At 48.3% G+C, this 13,815-nt stretch overlaps 1 protein-coding gene and 1 long non-coding RNA gene across 5 annotated transcripts in view; one reads left to right on the top strand and one right to left on the bottom strand.

Annotated features, from left to right (window-relative positions):
* LHX9 (LIM homeobox 9) overlaps nt 1-13,815 on the bottom strand; it is a 46,726-nt gene that overhangs the window by 22,059 nt on the left and 10,852 nt on the right. For 2 of the 3 annotated variants that reach the window (XM_082225534.1, XM_082225533.1), the window contains 2 exons: nt 12,433-12,635; nt 8,377-8,747 (listed from right to left, as the gene is read on the bottom strand). In XM_082225534.1, the coding sequence (XP_082081660.1) occupies nt 8,377-8,747; nt 12,433-12,635 (574 nt within the window). The remainder of the gene's footprint in view (nt 1-8,376; nt 8,748-12,432; nt 12,636-13,815) is intronic. The other variant, XM_082225532.1, reaches the window with a different exon arrangement.
* LOC309533911 overlaps nt 1-13,815 on the top strand; it is a 49,028-nt gene that overhangs the window by 24,535 nt on the left and 10,678 nt on the right. The window lies entirely within an intron of this gene.

Genomic DNA, 13,815 nt, shown 5'->3' with positions numbered 1-13,815 from the left:
CTTCCTTACTTGATTCCTCCCAAAACCAGGTGAAAACATTCATAAACAATCAGCTTTGCTGTTCGGTTTTTAGCTGGCATGTTAATTGTTTTAACTTACATATTATATGGTGTACACACACCAATATATATAGTTAACTAAGATGACTAGATTAAATAGAAACCTTTTTTTCTATCTTTGTAGCAGAAGGAATTTCAGTAGGTGCAGCCTGTCAATCAAGATGCACCAATGGGAATTACTTCTGCCCCACAACCAACAAAGGGGTAGGAGCCCAGTTTCCTTTTTCATCTAGCCACCCTACTTTGAAAACTTATTTTCATGAGAAAAGAGATCAGCTACGCAAACCTAAACCATACCTACCCAGAAATTACCGTAAATCATATTGACTTCAATGGGGCTTACTCCCAGGTAAGCAGACCTGCAGGCTAATAGTTTTGTTAACATGATAAATAAGTGATCACAGGGCTGCAGCTATGCAGCCCGAATGTTAGATGAGAGCTTGTCTGAGTTCAATGGGATTTACTCCCAGCCAAGTAGGCCTGCTTACACAGGACTGTAGTACTCCAACCATGTTTTCACATGTGATGCTTTCATACAAGGAAGCACCCTAGAGCTATTCTTCTGCTTGTTTTTCATAGTTTGCATACGAAGGCTGTTTGTGTGGAATTAAAAGCAGAAAAAGGACCCTTTTTAAAACCCCAGTGGATATTTTAGCTGTAGGTTAGGCTTTATCCCTATGACTTCATATTTATGTACAGATTATAGTCGCATCGTGTAGGATTGGCAGCCCTTTACAACAAAAATTTGATATGTGGCAAGTAAAAATATTTTTCTCCACACCTTGAGCAGTTTCACATCAATCCGCAGTTTAAAAGACACATGAACAGACCACGGCACTTGACCAACCTCACGTCATGGGTGAAAATGCTCTTGGAACCTGAACCATCCTGCAAGTTGATGCTGTATAAAAACAGCACTCCAGCTCACAGGCTGTAGGCCAGGGAGATCTCTTATTCACAAAGCAGCCAGGTGGTGAATCATGACATCTAGATGGGGAACTAACAAAACATGGCAGAAGTGTTGTCGGGGAATTATAGGCACTATTCCCAAAGATTGTAGGAAAGTGTACCATCTCAAATGGGACAGAGCCTTTTGCTAGCTCTTCCCTCTGCCTCCTCAACTCACACTTCTCTTCTTTAAAAATAAATAGTTCAAATATTCACATCCTAAAGGAGTGCCTCAGGAAGGACATTTGTTGTTGTCCTTCTTGTTATATCATTAAAATGTTCTTTTTAAAACAAAAAAACAAAAATAATCACATCCTAGAACCAGAGGTAACACAGCTGCCACTGAGAATTGGATAAAATGAATTAGTGGGCCAGAGTCATTGGTCTGATCTGGAGAGAACCTTTACGAATGTACATTTTAAAACTGGATCTGAATCAAGCCACATTTCCTAGGAAAGGAACAGTTGGCATTCAGCTCATTAAGGGAAACAGAACTTTCTCTGATTACAATTGACCTGGGTCGGTCACTTTGCCTCACCACTATAGTTGGGAGTGGAGGGTGGGCAGCATAACTGGCAAAAATCCTTCTTCTACACAACACACGAAAAGCACGCAAACCCCTCAAAGTCTGAACACACACAACAGCCTCAAATCCAGTCAGCTTCTGAACGTTGCTCTGAATATAAGGCAGCTTAGCAAACAAGAGAAAGTTGGCCTATTAAAATATGTCATCTTTTCTTCACTGTCTCTCACATTTAAGGCCAATGCAGCAGCAACAGACAGCTCCTACACACACACACCCACACACACACACCCAAAAAACCCCTACGTTTTTTAAAATAAATATTCTGCCTCCTCTCTCTGAGAAAGGCTTCTCCCTGCAGAAGCCACCAGAGGTCACTGCTACATTCTTTTGACAAATCCCAGTATGTTGGGAGTTAGAATTTCGGAGGAGACAGCAATCTTTTTATTGGTGGAAAATGTTACTACTTCTGTTTTAGCTACAACACCCGAAAGGGGTGGGGGAGTCGAGGTCAACGGCCACATAAATTCTGCTCAGCAAGGCCTTTTAAAAATAATAATAATAATAATAAAGAAATAAGCCAATCCTAGCCTTCCTTTCAGTTATCTCCTTTCTGTTCTGTTCTGTTAAACCCCTTAATCCATCATGCAGGGAGCCATTGATCACAGGAAGAAGAGGGTTTAGGCTGTTATTGCCATGTGAAAGGGTTTGGTGCCCTAGATCTGAATATTTCTGAACCTATCCTGCACAAGTTTCACTCAAAAGGAACGTGTTCAGTGAGGGCTGACCCACAAGCGTCCGTTGGGACGTAGCCTTAAAAGCGCTGGTTCAATTATACAATATCATAACAATACAGCAGTACCTCGGGTTAAGTACTTAATTCATTCCGGAGGTCTGTTCTTAACCTGCAACTGTTCTTAACCTGAAGCACCACTTTAGCTAATGGGGCCTCCTGCTGCCGCTGCGCCACTGCTGCACGATTTCTGTTCTCATCCTGAAGCAAAGTTCTTAACCCGAGGTAATATTTCTGGGTTAGCGGAGTCTGTAACCTGAAGCGCATGCAACCGAAAGCGTATGTAACCCGAGGTACCGCTGTAATTGTCATGCCATTTTCACACGCTGCATATATATCAACCCAAAATGCAAAGGTGAATTGGGGAAGAGAGGAATCTGAAAACAAGCATGACAAGAGCCCAGCTGGACCATGTGAAGGAATCAGCTCCTTGACCTGAAGCGCCAAAGGGCACATTCAAAAGTAATGGAAAGGCTGGACACAAACCTAGAACTACGTCTAACTCAAGATCCACAGCATCAGGCTGTGGCCTGATATGTGCTTCTTCAATTGCGAAGACGTCCTGTTGAAACTCAGTAGGCTTTTCCAAGTAAACAGGTCAAAGATTAGGCTGCAAGAATGTCTCTTGGCTTACATTGTGCCACTTGTCAACATTATTAATTCAAGAGGAGAGAAAGCAGAACAGAAAGCCATTTGGAAAATCAAATGTACATCATAGCCAATGGCCAATGTTGTGGTTTTGCTTGAAAACTGCAAAGGCAGCACAGGTGATTAATAAAATGTGCCGTATGTTTTGAAAGTGGTCCAGGATAACAAAGCACCCTAACATTGCTGCCTGACAGGTGGGCTTTGCCCATGAACAGGAGATCTTCCCACTGCAGGGGGGAACCTTCAAACTAGGAGAGGCCCCTCACCCCAGTAATTAGCCAAATGATACCATAATATGGGAAACTGGACCACATGTGCATTGCAGTCAGCTTGTAGTTCTAAGTAACAATGCAAACCTATGCGCATTTTCCAAAAGGCATGTCCTGTTTTATTCAATGGGACTTCAGCTGCAGTCCTAGACAAACAACTGGGAACAAGTTTTATAGAGCTCGGTGGAACTTCCTTCTAGGGTTTCACCATTACACCCAAAGATGCATACACAGAATTCCATCTGGAACCTGCAATTTTACCCGGGAGTTTGCATTGCTAGGAATTAGAAATCAGGGATGCATTTGGCATGGGTGGAAATCTAAAGTGGCCCATTACAGGCAAGTAGATGGTCTCTCTCTCTCTCTCTCTCTCTCTCTCTCTCTCTCTCTCTCTCACACACACACACACACACACACACACACTCCCCTAACAGCACATTGGAACCTCATTCCCCCTATTTGTGTATCCTTTAGAATCTTGTTAATGGGGAACAGAAAGCAGAAGGTAGCTGTTTCTAAACATGGTACCTACTTTGGTCAATTTTACCTTTGCATTATAGGTGTGGGGAAAGTGAGAGGTGGCATTGTGCAAAGATGACCTAGGTGCCAATCCTGTACCCATTTACCTGGGAGTAGGCTCTACCAAACTCAATGAGACTTACTTCTAGGTAGGCATACATAGGATTGTGTTGCTAACTGGCTTATTTGACTTGAGATTTCATAGGCAGTACCCTCACATCTAATGAAGTAGGCTGTTGCCAGGTTCTTTCCTCCAGCTAAATCAGGTATGGGGAACCTTTTGTTTATGTGTAATCTTTGGTATAGTTTTTTTTTGGTTCTTTGAACCTATGTTTGTTGTAAAATTTTAATAAATATTTTATTAAAAAAAGGTATGGGGAACCTTTAGCTCTCCAAATATTACTGGACTGCACCTCCGATCATTCCTGGCCATTAGGCATGCTTGCTAGGGCTGATGGGAACTGTAGTTCATTAACATGGGGGGTTCAAAAGTTCTCTACACCTGTGCTAAATAAACCAGTTCCTCTATTATTACAGGCCAAGTGAAGACAACAACAAAACTAAGGGAGAAGGATGACAGCCTAGACTCTCTGAATGCACTCTTGCCTTGCGATTCTTACTTCCTAGTAACTCTGATCAGAAACAGAGTAGAAAGTTGAGATTTAGCTTATCATTTCTGCGTGACTGGAGCACTTGCTTATTTCTACATCCTGAAATAAGGAAGTGCTCTGTATTCATTTTGCACGTGATCTAACCAACGTTAAGCACTAAAAAAAAATCAAAATCATAGATTTGGGCAAAGATGTAAGCAGGTGCTTCATTCTCCTGTTGAAAACCATGGGACCTTCAGACCACAATCCTGTCTGTAATTAATGTAAACGGCCCTTGTTTCTGCAGATATCATGTGTGTTCACGATTAAGGTTTAATTCTCTGAAATTAACTCAGTAACATTCTAGGCTAGTCCCTTCTGCCTCCCTTTGGAGACACGGATCTGCTCTGCAATAAATAGCACAAAGAGGCAGGTTGTCTAATTTGAGGACAACCCACTCCGGTGGTTTGGGGTTTTGCCTTTCACTTTTCCAGCCAAATTAGAGTAAGCATCAAAAGATGAACAACGCCAACTTGACTCCTCTTTCCCCCCACCCCCTCCCTATCCAGTTTATTATATTTAACCGGTTATGGACATGATCCACAGGGAAATTCTCCTACACACGACATCCAAACGAATGAGGGCCGATTTTCATTTGGGGAGAAGTTGGAAGCCCTTAAACTAGCGCACGCCGTCTTGGTATAGTCTTTTCCATCTGTCTGCTCTGTCTCTCGCTCTCTATCTCCAAATTAACATGACTTTCCAGAAAACACTGAACACTTTTTCTTTTGTCTCCTTCTGGAAAAAAAAGTGCTCTGTTTTAAGAGCGATTTTCTAGGGAGGGTTGCTTTGTTCCTTGAAAAAGGAGGGAGAGCGAGAGAGAGAGACGCTCTGAAGCGAAAAGGAATGATCGCAACGAATCCGATGCTCCCAAGCCTTTAACGAAAGTTGCCCAAGGCAGGAACTTAAGCCTTCACTGAAATCAACTATTTTCAAACAACAGGGGGTCGTGATTCTGGTGTGGGAGGAAAATGGTACAATCCAACCCGGTCGAATCACTTTGATGGCTTCTGAAGTCCTACGTACTTTTTTACCTGAGAGGAATGTCTGATTCTTTTTTCTGAATAGACGCGCATGGGATTGCGCTGTTCGGCAGCGGATTTACTCGGAAGGGAAATGTCACTGTGTTCTACTGGAAAGTAGACCCAGGCACAAGATTGCAACGGAAAGCTCCTCCGTACTGGGGCTTTAAAAAAATGTTTCCATTTCTGCTGGATCGTGACCCACTCCTGTTCAAAAGATAGCTAGGATTCTCTGTCTGGCAAATATGATTTGGGGTCGTTCTGAGCTGGGCAGTTGCAGGATTATTTTTTTCCCGAGCGGGCAAAGTAAAACCTTGAAATTGAGGAGCAGTCTACGTTTTCAGTGGGAAGACCCGTACCGTTTGCCTCCTGTCTCCGGTTCTACAAATACGAGAAACTTAATAATTTTTCAGAGTAAAAGCTAGAAAATGGGGGGTTGAGGGGTATGGTTTAAGGTGAGGGGCAACAGGATTGCAGCCCATCCCCACGATTTCTGCCCGTTCCAAGATTGTGTGCATGCATTGTTTGAAATCTATATTCCATATATTGGCTGGAGTTCTGTTAATTTGGGGTGGGATGAATACGCATAACGCTCTGAAAGCAATCCCAGTGCCTTGCCCAGCCCCCCAGCCCTTCCTTCAGTCTCTCTCCCCCCACTCCTTCTGCCCAGCCCCCTTGGAGAGGAGAGGCGCCTCAGCGCGCGCTCTCGCTTCGCCTTCCTACATCTCGCCTAGCCTAGAAGCGGCTCCGCTGCCAGAGATTCCAGTGTCATCTCCAATTAACAGCCAACAATTAAAACTCGGCTTCCTCCTCTTCTAGCTCCCCCCCCTCCCTCCGCATCAGAGGACACGAAATTGCCTCGCTCTTCCTTGCCAAAGGTGGGGGGGGGGCGAGGAAAGAAGGAGAGGCTTCGTGCCTCCAGCTAGCGCGGGAGAGTGAAATCCGGAGCAAGGCGCTTTCCAGTAGACAAGCAAGCAAAACTCGCTTAGCGCGGATTGGAGCAGGAGCGCACTGGCACAGCATCTGTCTGCTTTGCAGGCAGGAGGTCCCGGGTTCAGGCCTCGGCATCTCCAGGCAGGGCTGGGAATGCCCTCCATCTGAAGCCCCGGGGGAGCAGCTGCCAGTCTTGGTGGACAATAGATGGCAGAATGAGGCAGATTCCCATGTTCGTTAGGAGAGCGGAGCGCATCATTTCAGGTTAATCCGTATTGCAAAACAGAAACCCCGGGCCCTGACTTTCTTTTCCCTGAGAATGGTTCAGATTCAACAGGGTCAACTCTCCCCCTACCCACCCAATTTCATTTTTCTTCTTCTTCCTATGAGCTCAGATTCTCTCAAACATACACCCAGCTCCGTGTTTAGCTTTAGTTGCGCGCATTCACCACCCACCCATCCAGCCAGGGACAAAGCAACGCGGAGCGCCTCTATTCGAGCAAACCACAAATTTCATGCTCAGGGACCTCCTCCGAGGGGGCGATTTCACGGCTAAATTGGAGGTCGCGGCACAGTCTGCGGGGGCCCCGCCGAGGCTTGCGCTCCCCTTTACGCATCCGACGGGCAGTCGTCTCGGTTTCGAATTGAGGCCAATATATCCTGAAACCTGGAAGGACTCTAGGCTCTTAGAAACGAGACTAGACCCGGCAGAAAATGGGGTTGGGCTGCGCGTCCTGATGATGGTCACACTATCACCAGAAAATAATTCTCCCTTGCGTTTCAGGCGGATTGCGAGGGTTGTTTCCCTCCCAACAACACCCAGTAATATGGTATTGCTGATATTTCAGCAAGTATAATTGATCGGACCGCCTAATTCTCAGCCAGCCATGAGAAGTGCAATGGCTGAGAAATGAACTTTTCGTTGCTGTAGCTTAGTGCGTAAATTTACGCGCGTCTTCTCCTAGGTCGGTCCGATTGAGTTCAGCGAGGCGCGCTATGCGCATTTAGCTGGGAGTAAAGCCCGTTTAACACTGGGGAACCTGCTTCTGAACAGAGATTCAGAGGATCCCGTCGTCAGAAACATATCCGATTCCCCAGCCCCGATCTCTCCTCTGCCACACAAACTTTAAGGGGCTTCAAGGAAGGAAATCCCCCTCTCCTTCGCTTTTATCTGTCACCTGGGGATCATAATAGTGGACTACCTCACAGGGCTGGTTCAAGGATTACAACGAAGTACTGTAATAGGTGGAGGGCTTTGGACATTCGGAAGCACTAAAAATTAGCCCCCCCAGCCGCAGCCGCAGCCACCACCTCTATGGAAAGCAAGCTGCTTCTGTTCTGATTCAAACTAAACTCTCGTGTCCCAGTGAAGTCGAGTTAAATTAAATCAAAAGGTATTTGTGTCCTATCTTTAAAGTCAAAGTAGGTCGTAATTCGGTCCTCTAAGAGCCAAAAAAGAGCGTTCTAGAGAAAAGAAGAAATATCCCGGTAGTTTCCCCTCCTTAGGTCAGTGAGCTGCTTGGGATATTATTTTTTTCTCTGTGCGGAATCCTTAACCTAAATCTGAAAATAAATGCCAAGGGCGGGAGGGAATTCAGTGGAGCACACGTTGCGTCAGAAGAACTAAGTCCCATTGAGTTGAATGGGGCGTGCCCTCTTTACATCGAATATTTTACCTACACGGCATCTGATTCTCTCTAGCCCACAAAAAGCTCATGCGAGCCAGCTTGCTAACCTTTAAGATGCCACCCCTTCCCCGCCTTTCTTCTCTGGAAGTAAGCACTTCCCAGGGGGGGGGGGTTCAGAGAGGCAGAAACCCGTGGGAAATCGAGCGAGTTTGCCACCCTCCCCGTGTCGGCGGCGTGTCACGTGTGAATCGGCCTTTATAGGCGTGTAGGGCGAGCTTGAGGCCCACGCCCAACCCAGCGAGGCGACTGGTTCCTCGAGGAAGGCTGACCCCTCCCTTCCCCCCGCGGTAGCCCCGGAGGGCTAGTTGCGGGGTCGCCACCCACCTGAATTGTAACTGACGAGGTCCACGCCCAAGGCCGGGCTCTTCCTCTTCCTGGGCCGGCCTTTCTGGACCGTGCCGGTGCCGTTGAAGTAAGGCAGCGCCAGGCCTCCTCCCTTGGCCGCCAGCTCGGTGTAGCTCAGCTGCGGAGGCGGGTAGGAGGCAGGATCGGTGCCCTGCAGCAGGCTCTCGAAGTGCGCCCGGCAGTAGACCACGTTGTCCTTCATGCCGAAGTGGTCGCCCGTCGTCAGCGTCTTGTTGCACGTGGTGCAGGTGAAACAGCTCAGGTGGTACACCGAGTCCCGGGCGCGCATCACCATCTCCGAGGCCGAGATGCCCAGGTGGCAGCGGGCACAGCGCTGCACGGAGAACCTTCTGAAGGGAAGAGCGCACAGCGTTAGAGCCAGCGGGCGGCAGGAGGGGCCAGCGGGCACGCCGAGCCCATCCAGACGACCACGCTTGCGGACCTGGTGCCGCGTCAAGCGGCCTGCCAACCCTCAGGAGGCCGAGAGGAGAAGATGCGCGTAGTTTTCACGAGAAACCAACCGACGTGGTCGTCTGCATGGGCTACACGCGTCAAGGGCTTACAAAGTTGTGGCGAAGGAGAAACGGGGGTCTTGGTTGGGCAACGGATGGCTAGGGTTTCATTTTTCGTTTATTTTATTTTTATTTTAAAGCTTTTGCAAGAGTGGCCTGGCGCTCTTCTAAATCCGGAGTAGCAAGGACTTTTTTAAAAAAAATCGGACACAGAAATGAGACTTCAGGTGCCCCATTTCAAATATGGGAGGAGAGAGAGACGATAAATCAGTGTTTTTTGTTTTTGAAGACAGAAGGAAAGTGAAAGTGAAAAAACACACACAGGAGAGTGGATATGATCTAGCTCAAGGGGAGGGGGATTTTTCCGGTTCTCCTGCTACTCCCGGGGCGCCCCGTTACCTGCGATTACGCCCCATTGGACCCAACAGGCTTTCCTTCTTCGTCCACAGGTAGAGGAGTGAGAGGGGTGCAGAATAAGGCCACAGTTCAGTTCCACTGGGGCCTGGAGAGGTTAAATCTCTCCTTTGGAATTAACCGGACTTCTAAGCCATTCCTTTGGGCCGGATCCTGCCCCCAAACCGTCACAGCAAGCTCTCTTAACATGCTCCGGGATCCCCACCTGTCTCCCCCCGTTATCTCATGTGCCTGCCTGAGTTCCCCATTCCTCCCAGCGATTGTAGCGAGACTATCCAGATGGCAAAAATGGCGGGATCCTCCCCCGCCCCCGCATTTTTAAGGAGCAAATATGCTTTATGCCCTTGGCACACGTGCTGGTTCCTACGGTTGTCACCCGATTAAAAGGACCGTCCCTCGATTGGTCACACTTTCCAATCGGTATGCTTTGGAAAGGAATAAACTGAAGGGGAGGGAACGAAGTGTACCAGTGTGGTTGCTGCAGGCCTCACCCGAGAATGAAAAATATGTAATACACTGTACTATATATGAATATTTTTGTTATTGGAAACCCTAGCACCAATGTATATAGGCATGCATCTTTCAAGCGTTTCAACGATTCGTCTAACCAGTTGATCGACTAAACTTTTGAGGCTTGCTTAGCACGTCAGCCCACATCTCCATTTTTGTAATGAAAGAGGGAGACAGCCCACAGAACCAAATATTATGACGCCCCCCATCAGGCAAGGAGTCAACTCATCCACGTTGCCGGGAGGGGGTCGAGGAGTCTCTGGGATTCAACTGAGCACCGAAACCTCAGATTTGATAGTTCCACGGTTGCCTTTTTAGTGGCAACTGCACTTTGCACGCATTCAGACGTGCTCTTTACGACGGTTTAAGCTGACAGGCTCAACTAAGTCTTCTAAGTGGGAAACCTAAAAAAGCTCTGAATCTAGATATCCTGGAAGTTCCTCCTGACAAATCTCCATAGCTCTCGAAATCCAAATCTGATGCTCCAGGACATTTCGCTATCCACACACCCCCAATCAATTTCGTCCTTTTTCGACTGGAAGAGGGAGGTAGAGAGCAGGGAGCAGGCTCTGAGTTGACAACCGCAGGACCTCCAAACTAAGGCATTCAGGAACACGCTTCCTTGTGCCCTGCTCCGAAATAGGCTAACTTTGCTCATTCCATCCCGAGAGAGGAAGAGTTTCACACATTGCACCGGTATACACTGATCATGCTCTCCGGGGAGGAGTTCTGTGGAGCCGGGAAGCTGGTGTGATTCTAGGCACGCATATTTATTTTGGCTCTATCAGGATCATCTGAGCCTTTTAGCAGATTCGTTTTGCGGAAAGGCTGCGAAATAAAGCTGAGAATACAGCGGGACATCGTCTTTAAGTTTAGGTTTCCTAGGTTTCTCAAAAGCTGTCCAAAGGAAAGGAAAGGGGGGAGGGGGCAAGTAAACAATACCCTTTCCCATAATTTTTGGGAGATTTCATTAACTGCAACCCTATGCCCCATCCCTTCGAAGTCGGTCAGTGGCACTGACTCCGGATTGCACCTCTGCTTCCAGGCGCACGTCTCTTGGAGTCCGTTTCTCTTGGTTGGAAATCAATGGGCAATTGTTCTAGCTTCGGGCCGGGGTGTAAACAGGAGTGTTATAATTCACTCGGAAAGGCTGGGAGGGACCTGGCTAAATCCGGATGCGTCTCTTTAAGCAAGGGGGGGGGGGTCCCGCACAAACAAGGCTTGTCTGAGGTCAGCTCAGCGCGAACAAGAGCGCGCGGCCAGGCTGCCCAGCGGGAGGGCCGGATCCGGTTCAACAGCGAGGGACTGGCGGAGCTGCAGGATGGAGAGCCAAGCCTGGCCAGGCCAAGCTGTCGCCCGCCTGCTGCGGGCTCAGGAGAGCGTCTCCTCCGGACCAGCAGTGTGGCCCGCGCCGCTGGTTTCAAGGCCCGCGGTATATGACACAGCCGGCTTAATGAGGGCAGCAGCCTTGCTGCTCAACAGGGACTGTTGCGATCCTAACAATTGAATCGTGCGATGGGGCTTCCTTCCAAGCTCACAGGGTTAGGGTTTGCAGCCCAGCAAATCTCACTGAAATTCAACGCAAGGAGACTTGGCTTCTTGAGCTGCAAAACGGCGACCCGATTCAGGTTTGGAAGCAAACTCGGATGAACACACAGCTTAGTGTGCGTGTTGGAGGGGGGTTTTTTTGGCAGGAATGTTTTGGGAAGGATATAGCCCGCCCATGCCCAGGACCGTTTTTCAAGCCTCCCTCCCGCTGCTTTGAATTGTATCCCGATGCTCTGGAAAAGGAGGCACTTTCCCTGCCAGCGTCCCATGCGGAAGTGAGAGAGCTAAGGCTGCCCTTCCTCTACTAGCAAGGAGTTATTGGGGCGGGGGGTGATAGCCGAATTTGCATTCTCCCAGCCCTCTTCTAGGCTGTCCTTTGCACTTAAGCCGAGGCCTTGGAGGGCGTATTTACACGTGCGCAACTCAAAGGGCGATTATATTGCATGTGTGAATGGTCCCCTCGCAGACCAAGCGCTGCCATCCGCGCTTTCTCTCACACCCACCCAAGTGATGCACGCATTCCTTCTGAAATCTAGAACAGGACTTTTATATGACCCAATGTTTGTTCGTTTCCGCGCCGCAACATTTCACACACACACACGCTCAGTGCTACACGCGGACATCACGTGCGCCACTTTGATTTCGCCACCCCAGCATCTAAGCGCCTGAAGCGACGCCCTCGAAGACCATAACAATCGGAGAGGACATGAAAGCTCTTGCTGAGCTTCCCACATTGGGGGGGGGTGGTTTCCACCATTCACACGTGAAAGTCATTTTCAGCGGGGCAGTTGAACCCCAGTGTGTAAGCAGTTGAGCCAGCGCAGACTGATAAAACCGTATCTGTGCGAACGCGACCCAAGTGGAAATCATGCACGTGTGAAGTGCTCCTCGGCTTCTGGTTAATTTCTCCCAGGAAAATCCAATTGAGCCAGGATTGTGGAGCCACCTTTTCTGGTCGGGAGGAGGGGGGGCGGTCTTTTGCTGTCCCAGAGGGCCACGTGGCGCTCCCCAACCGGGGTCCCTTCTTCCCCCCCTCCCTGGGGTGCTTTACCTGTAATAATCCTCCTTGCAGTAAATGCTGCCGTCCTTGGCGAAGCAGGTGAGCTCGGACTCCAGCGCCAGTTTACATTCACAGCACTTAAGACACCGCAGGTGCCACTGCTTGTCCACCGCCAGCAGGTAGTATCTGTCGGAGATCTTCCCTCCGCAGCCGGCGCACAAGGCAGGCTTCTCCGGGCTCAGCGGGGGCATATTCTGCGGAAGGAGAGCCACACTCAACAACAACTCCGGGAGGAATGGGAACAAAGCAGGGCTGCAGGATCAGACCCACCCAGGATCCCCACGAACCCTCATTAAGGCCATACGCAGTGGGTCTCAAGGAAGGGCAACCCCTAAATAACTTTTGCCAGGAGAATCCACAGGGGTTTCGCCGTTTCCAGCACCCAAAGGCTATTGCTTAGCCATGGCCTCATTTCCCACTACAAGGCGGTTTGGGTGGGTTTTGCGTCGCGTTTTTCCAGACTCTGCGCTTTCCAAGGACCCAGACTTGGGACTTTCAGCCGGACTGCCTTAGAAATGCGAAGAAATCGCTCTTTTACCGCGGAAGATCTGGACTTACGGAGCGGATTGCAAAGCAAGGTTTTACTTCTACGTTTTTCTGTGCTCCAAAGATACCGAGTTTAACTCTCTCCACCCCCCCTGTTTTCGTGCCCACGGCCAGGATTTTTTTATTTCCATCATTTTTATTTTTATTTTATTTTTAATTTTTGCCTCCTACAAAGGAGAAGCTTCTTCCCAAGCAAGACCCGAAGGCGGCAAACCGAAAGCAGCTCCGTTCTCTTGCAAATAGTCAGAGGCGAAGCCCTAAAAAATACTCGGTCAATAAGACTTCATTACCAAAAAAGGGGGGAGGGAGCTGAGGGGCGACTTCCCCGAGGAAGTCTGGCTCCAGTTTAAAAGTAGGATTTTAAAAGCTCCATCCAAACCATGTTTACTGAAAGAAAATCCCTTTTATCACATCGGGCCTAACATCTCTGAGTTGGACCGGATTGCAGAAGTTTGGAAAGAAAGATCAAATTCTTCAGAGTGGTGGAAATGCCAAATAAAGACTAAACGTCGTTTCCCACCCATCTCCCACTTCTATAATATATATATATATAATCGCCTGGATTTTTGCATCCAAAATGCGATCAGTCAGGAAGGCGGGAGAAGCTCTCCCAAGCCGACGACATCTTATGAAAATCTGAATGGATGCAGGGGGTTTGTGTGTTGCTTTTGTTTTCTCCAAAAGTTTATCTTTTGAAAGAAAGAAAGAAAATCAGAGGAGTGCAGAGAAAGGATTCTTTTGGGAGACGCCACTAAGCCTCCGGCTGATTAAAAATACGAATACCGTTGAATCCCAAAAAGAGAAGAAGGGGAAATCATCTGCCTACCC

This window comes from Podarcis vaucheri, assembly GCF_965113315.1.
Source record: "Podarcis vaucheri genome assembly, chromosome: 6".
Lineage (NCBI taxonomy): Eukaryota > Metazoa > Chordata > Lepidosauria > Squamata > Lacertidae > Podarcis > Podarcis vaucheri.
The sequence above is the reverse complement of the archived record's forward strand: the minus strand, read 5'-3'. Positions and strand labels throughout refer to the sequence as shown.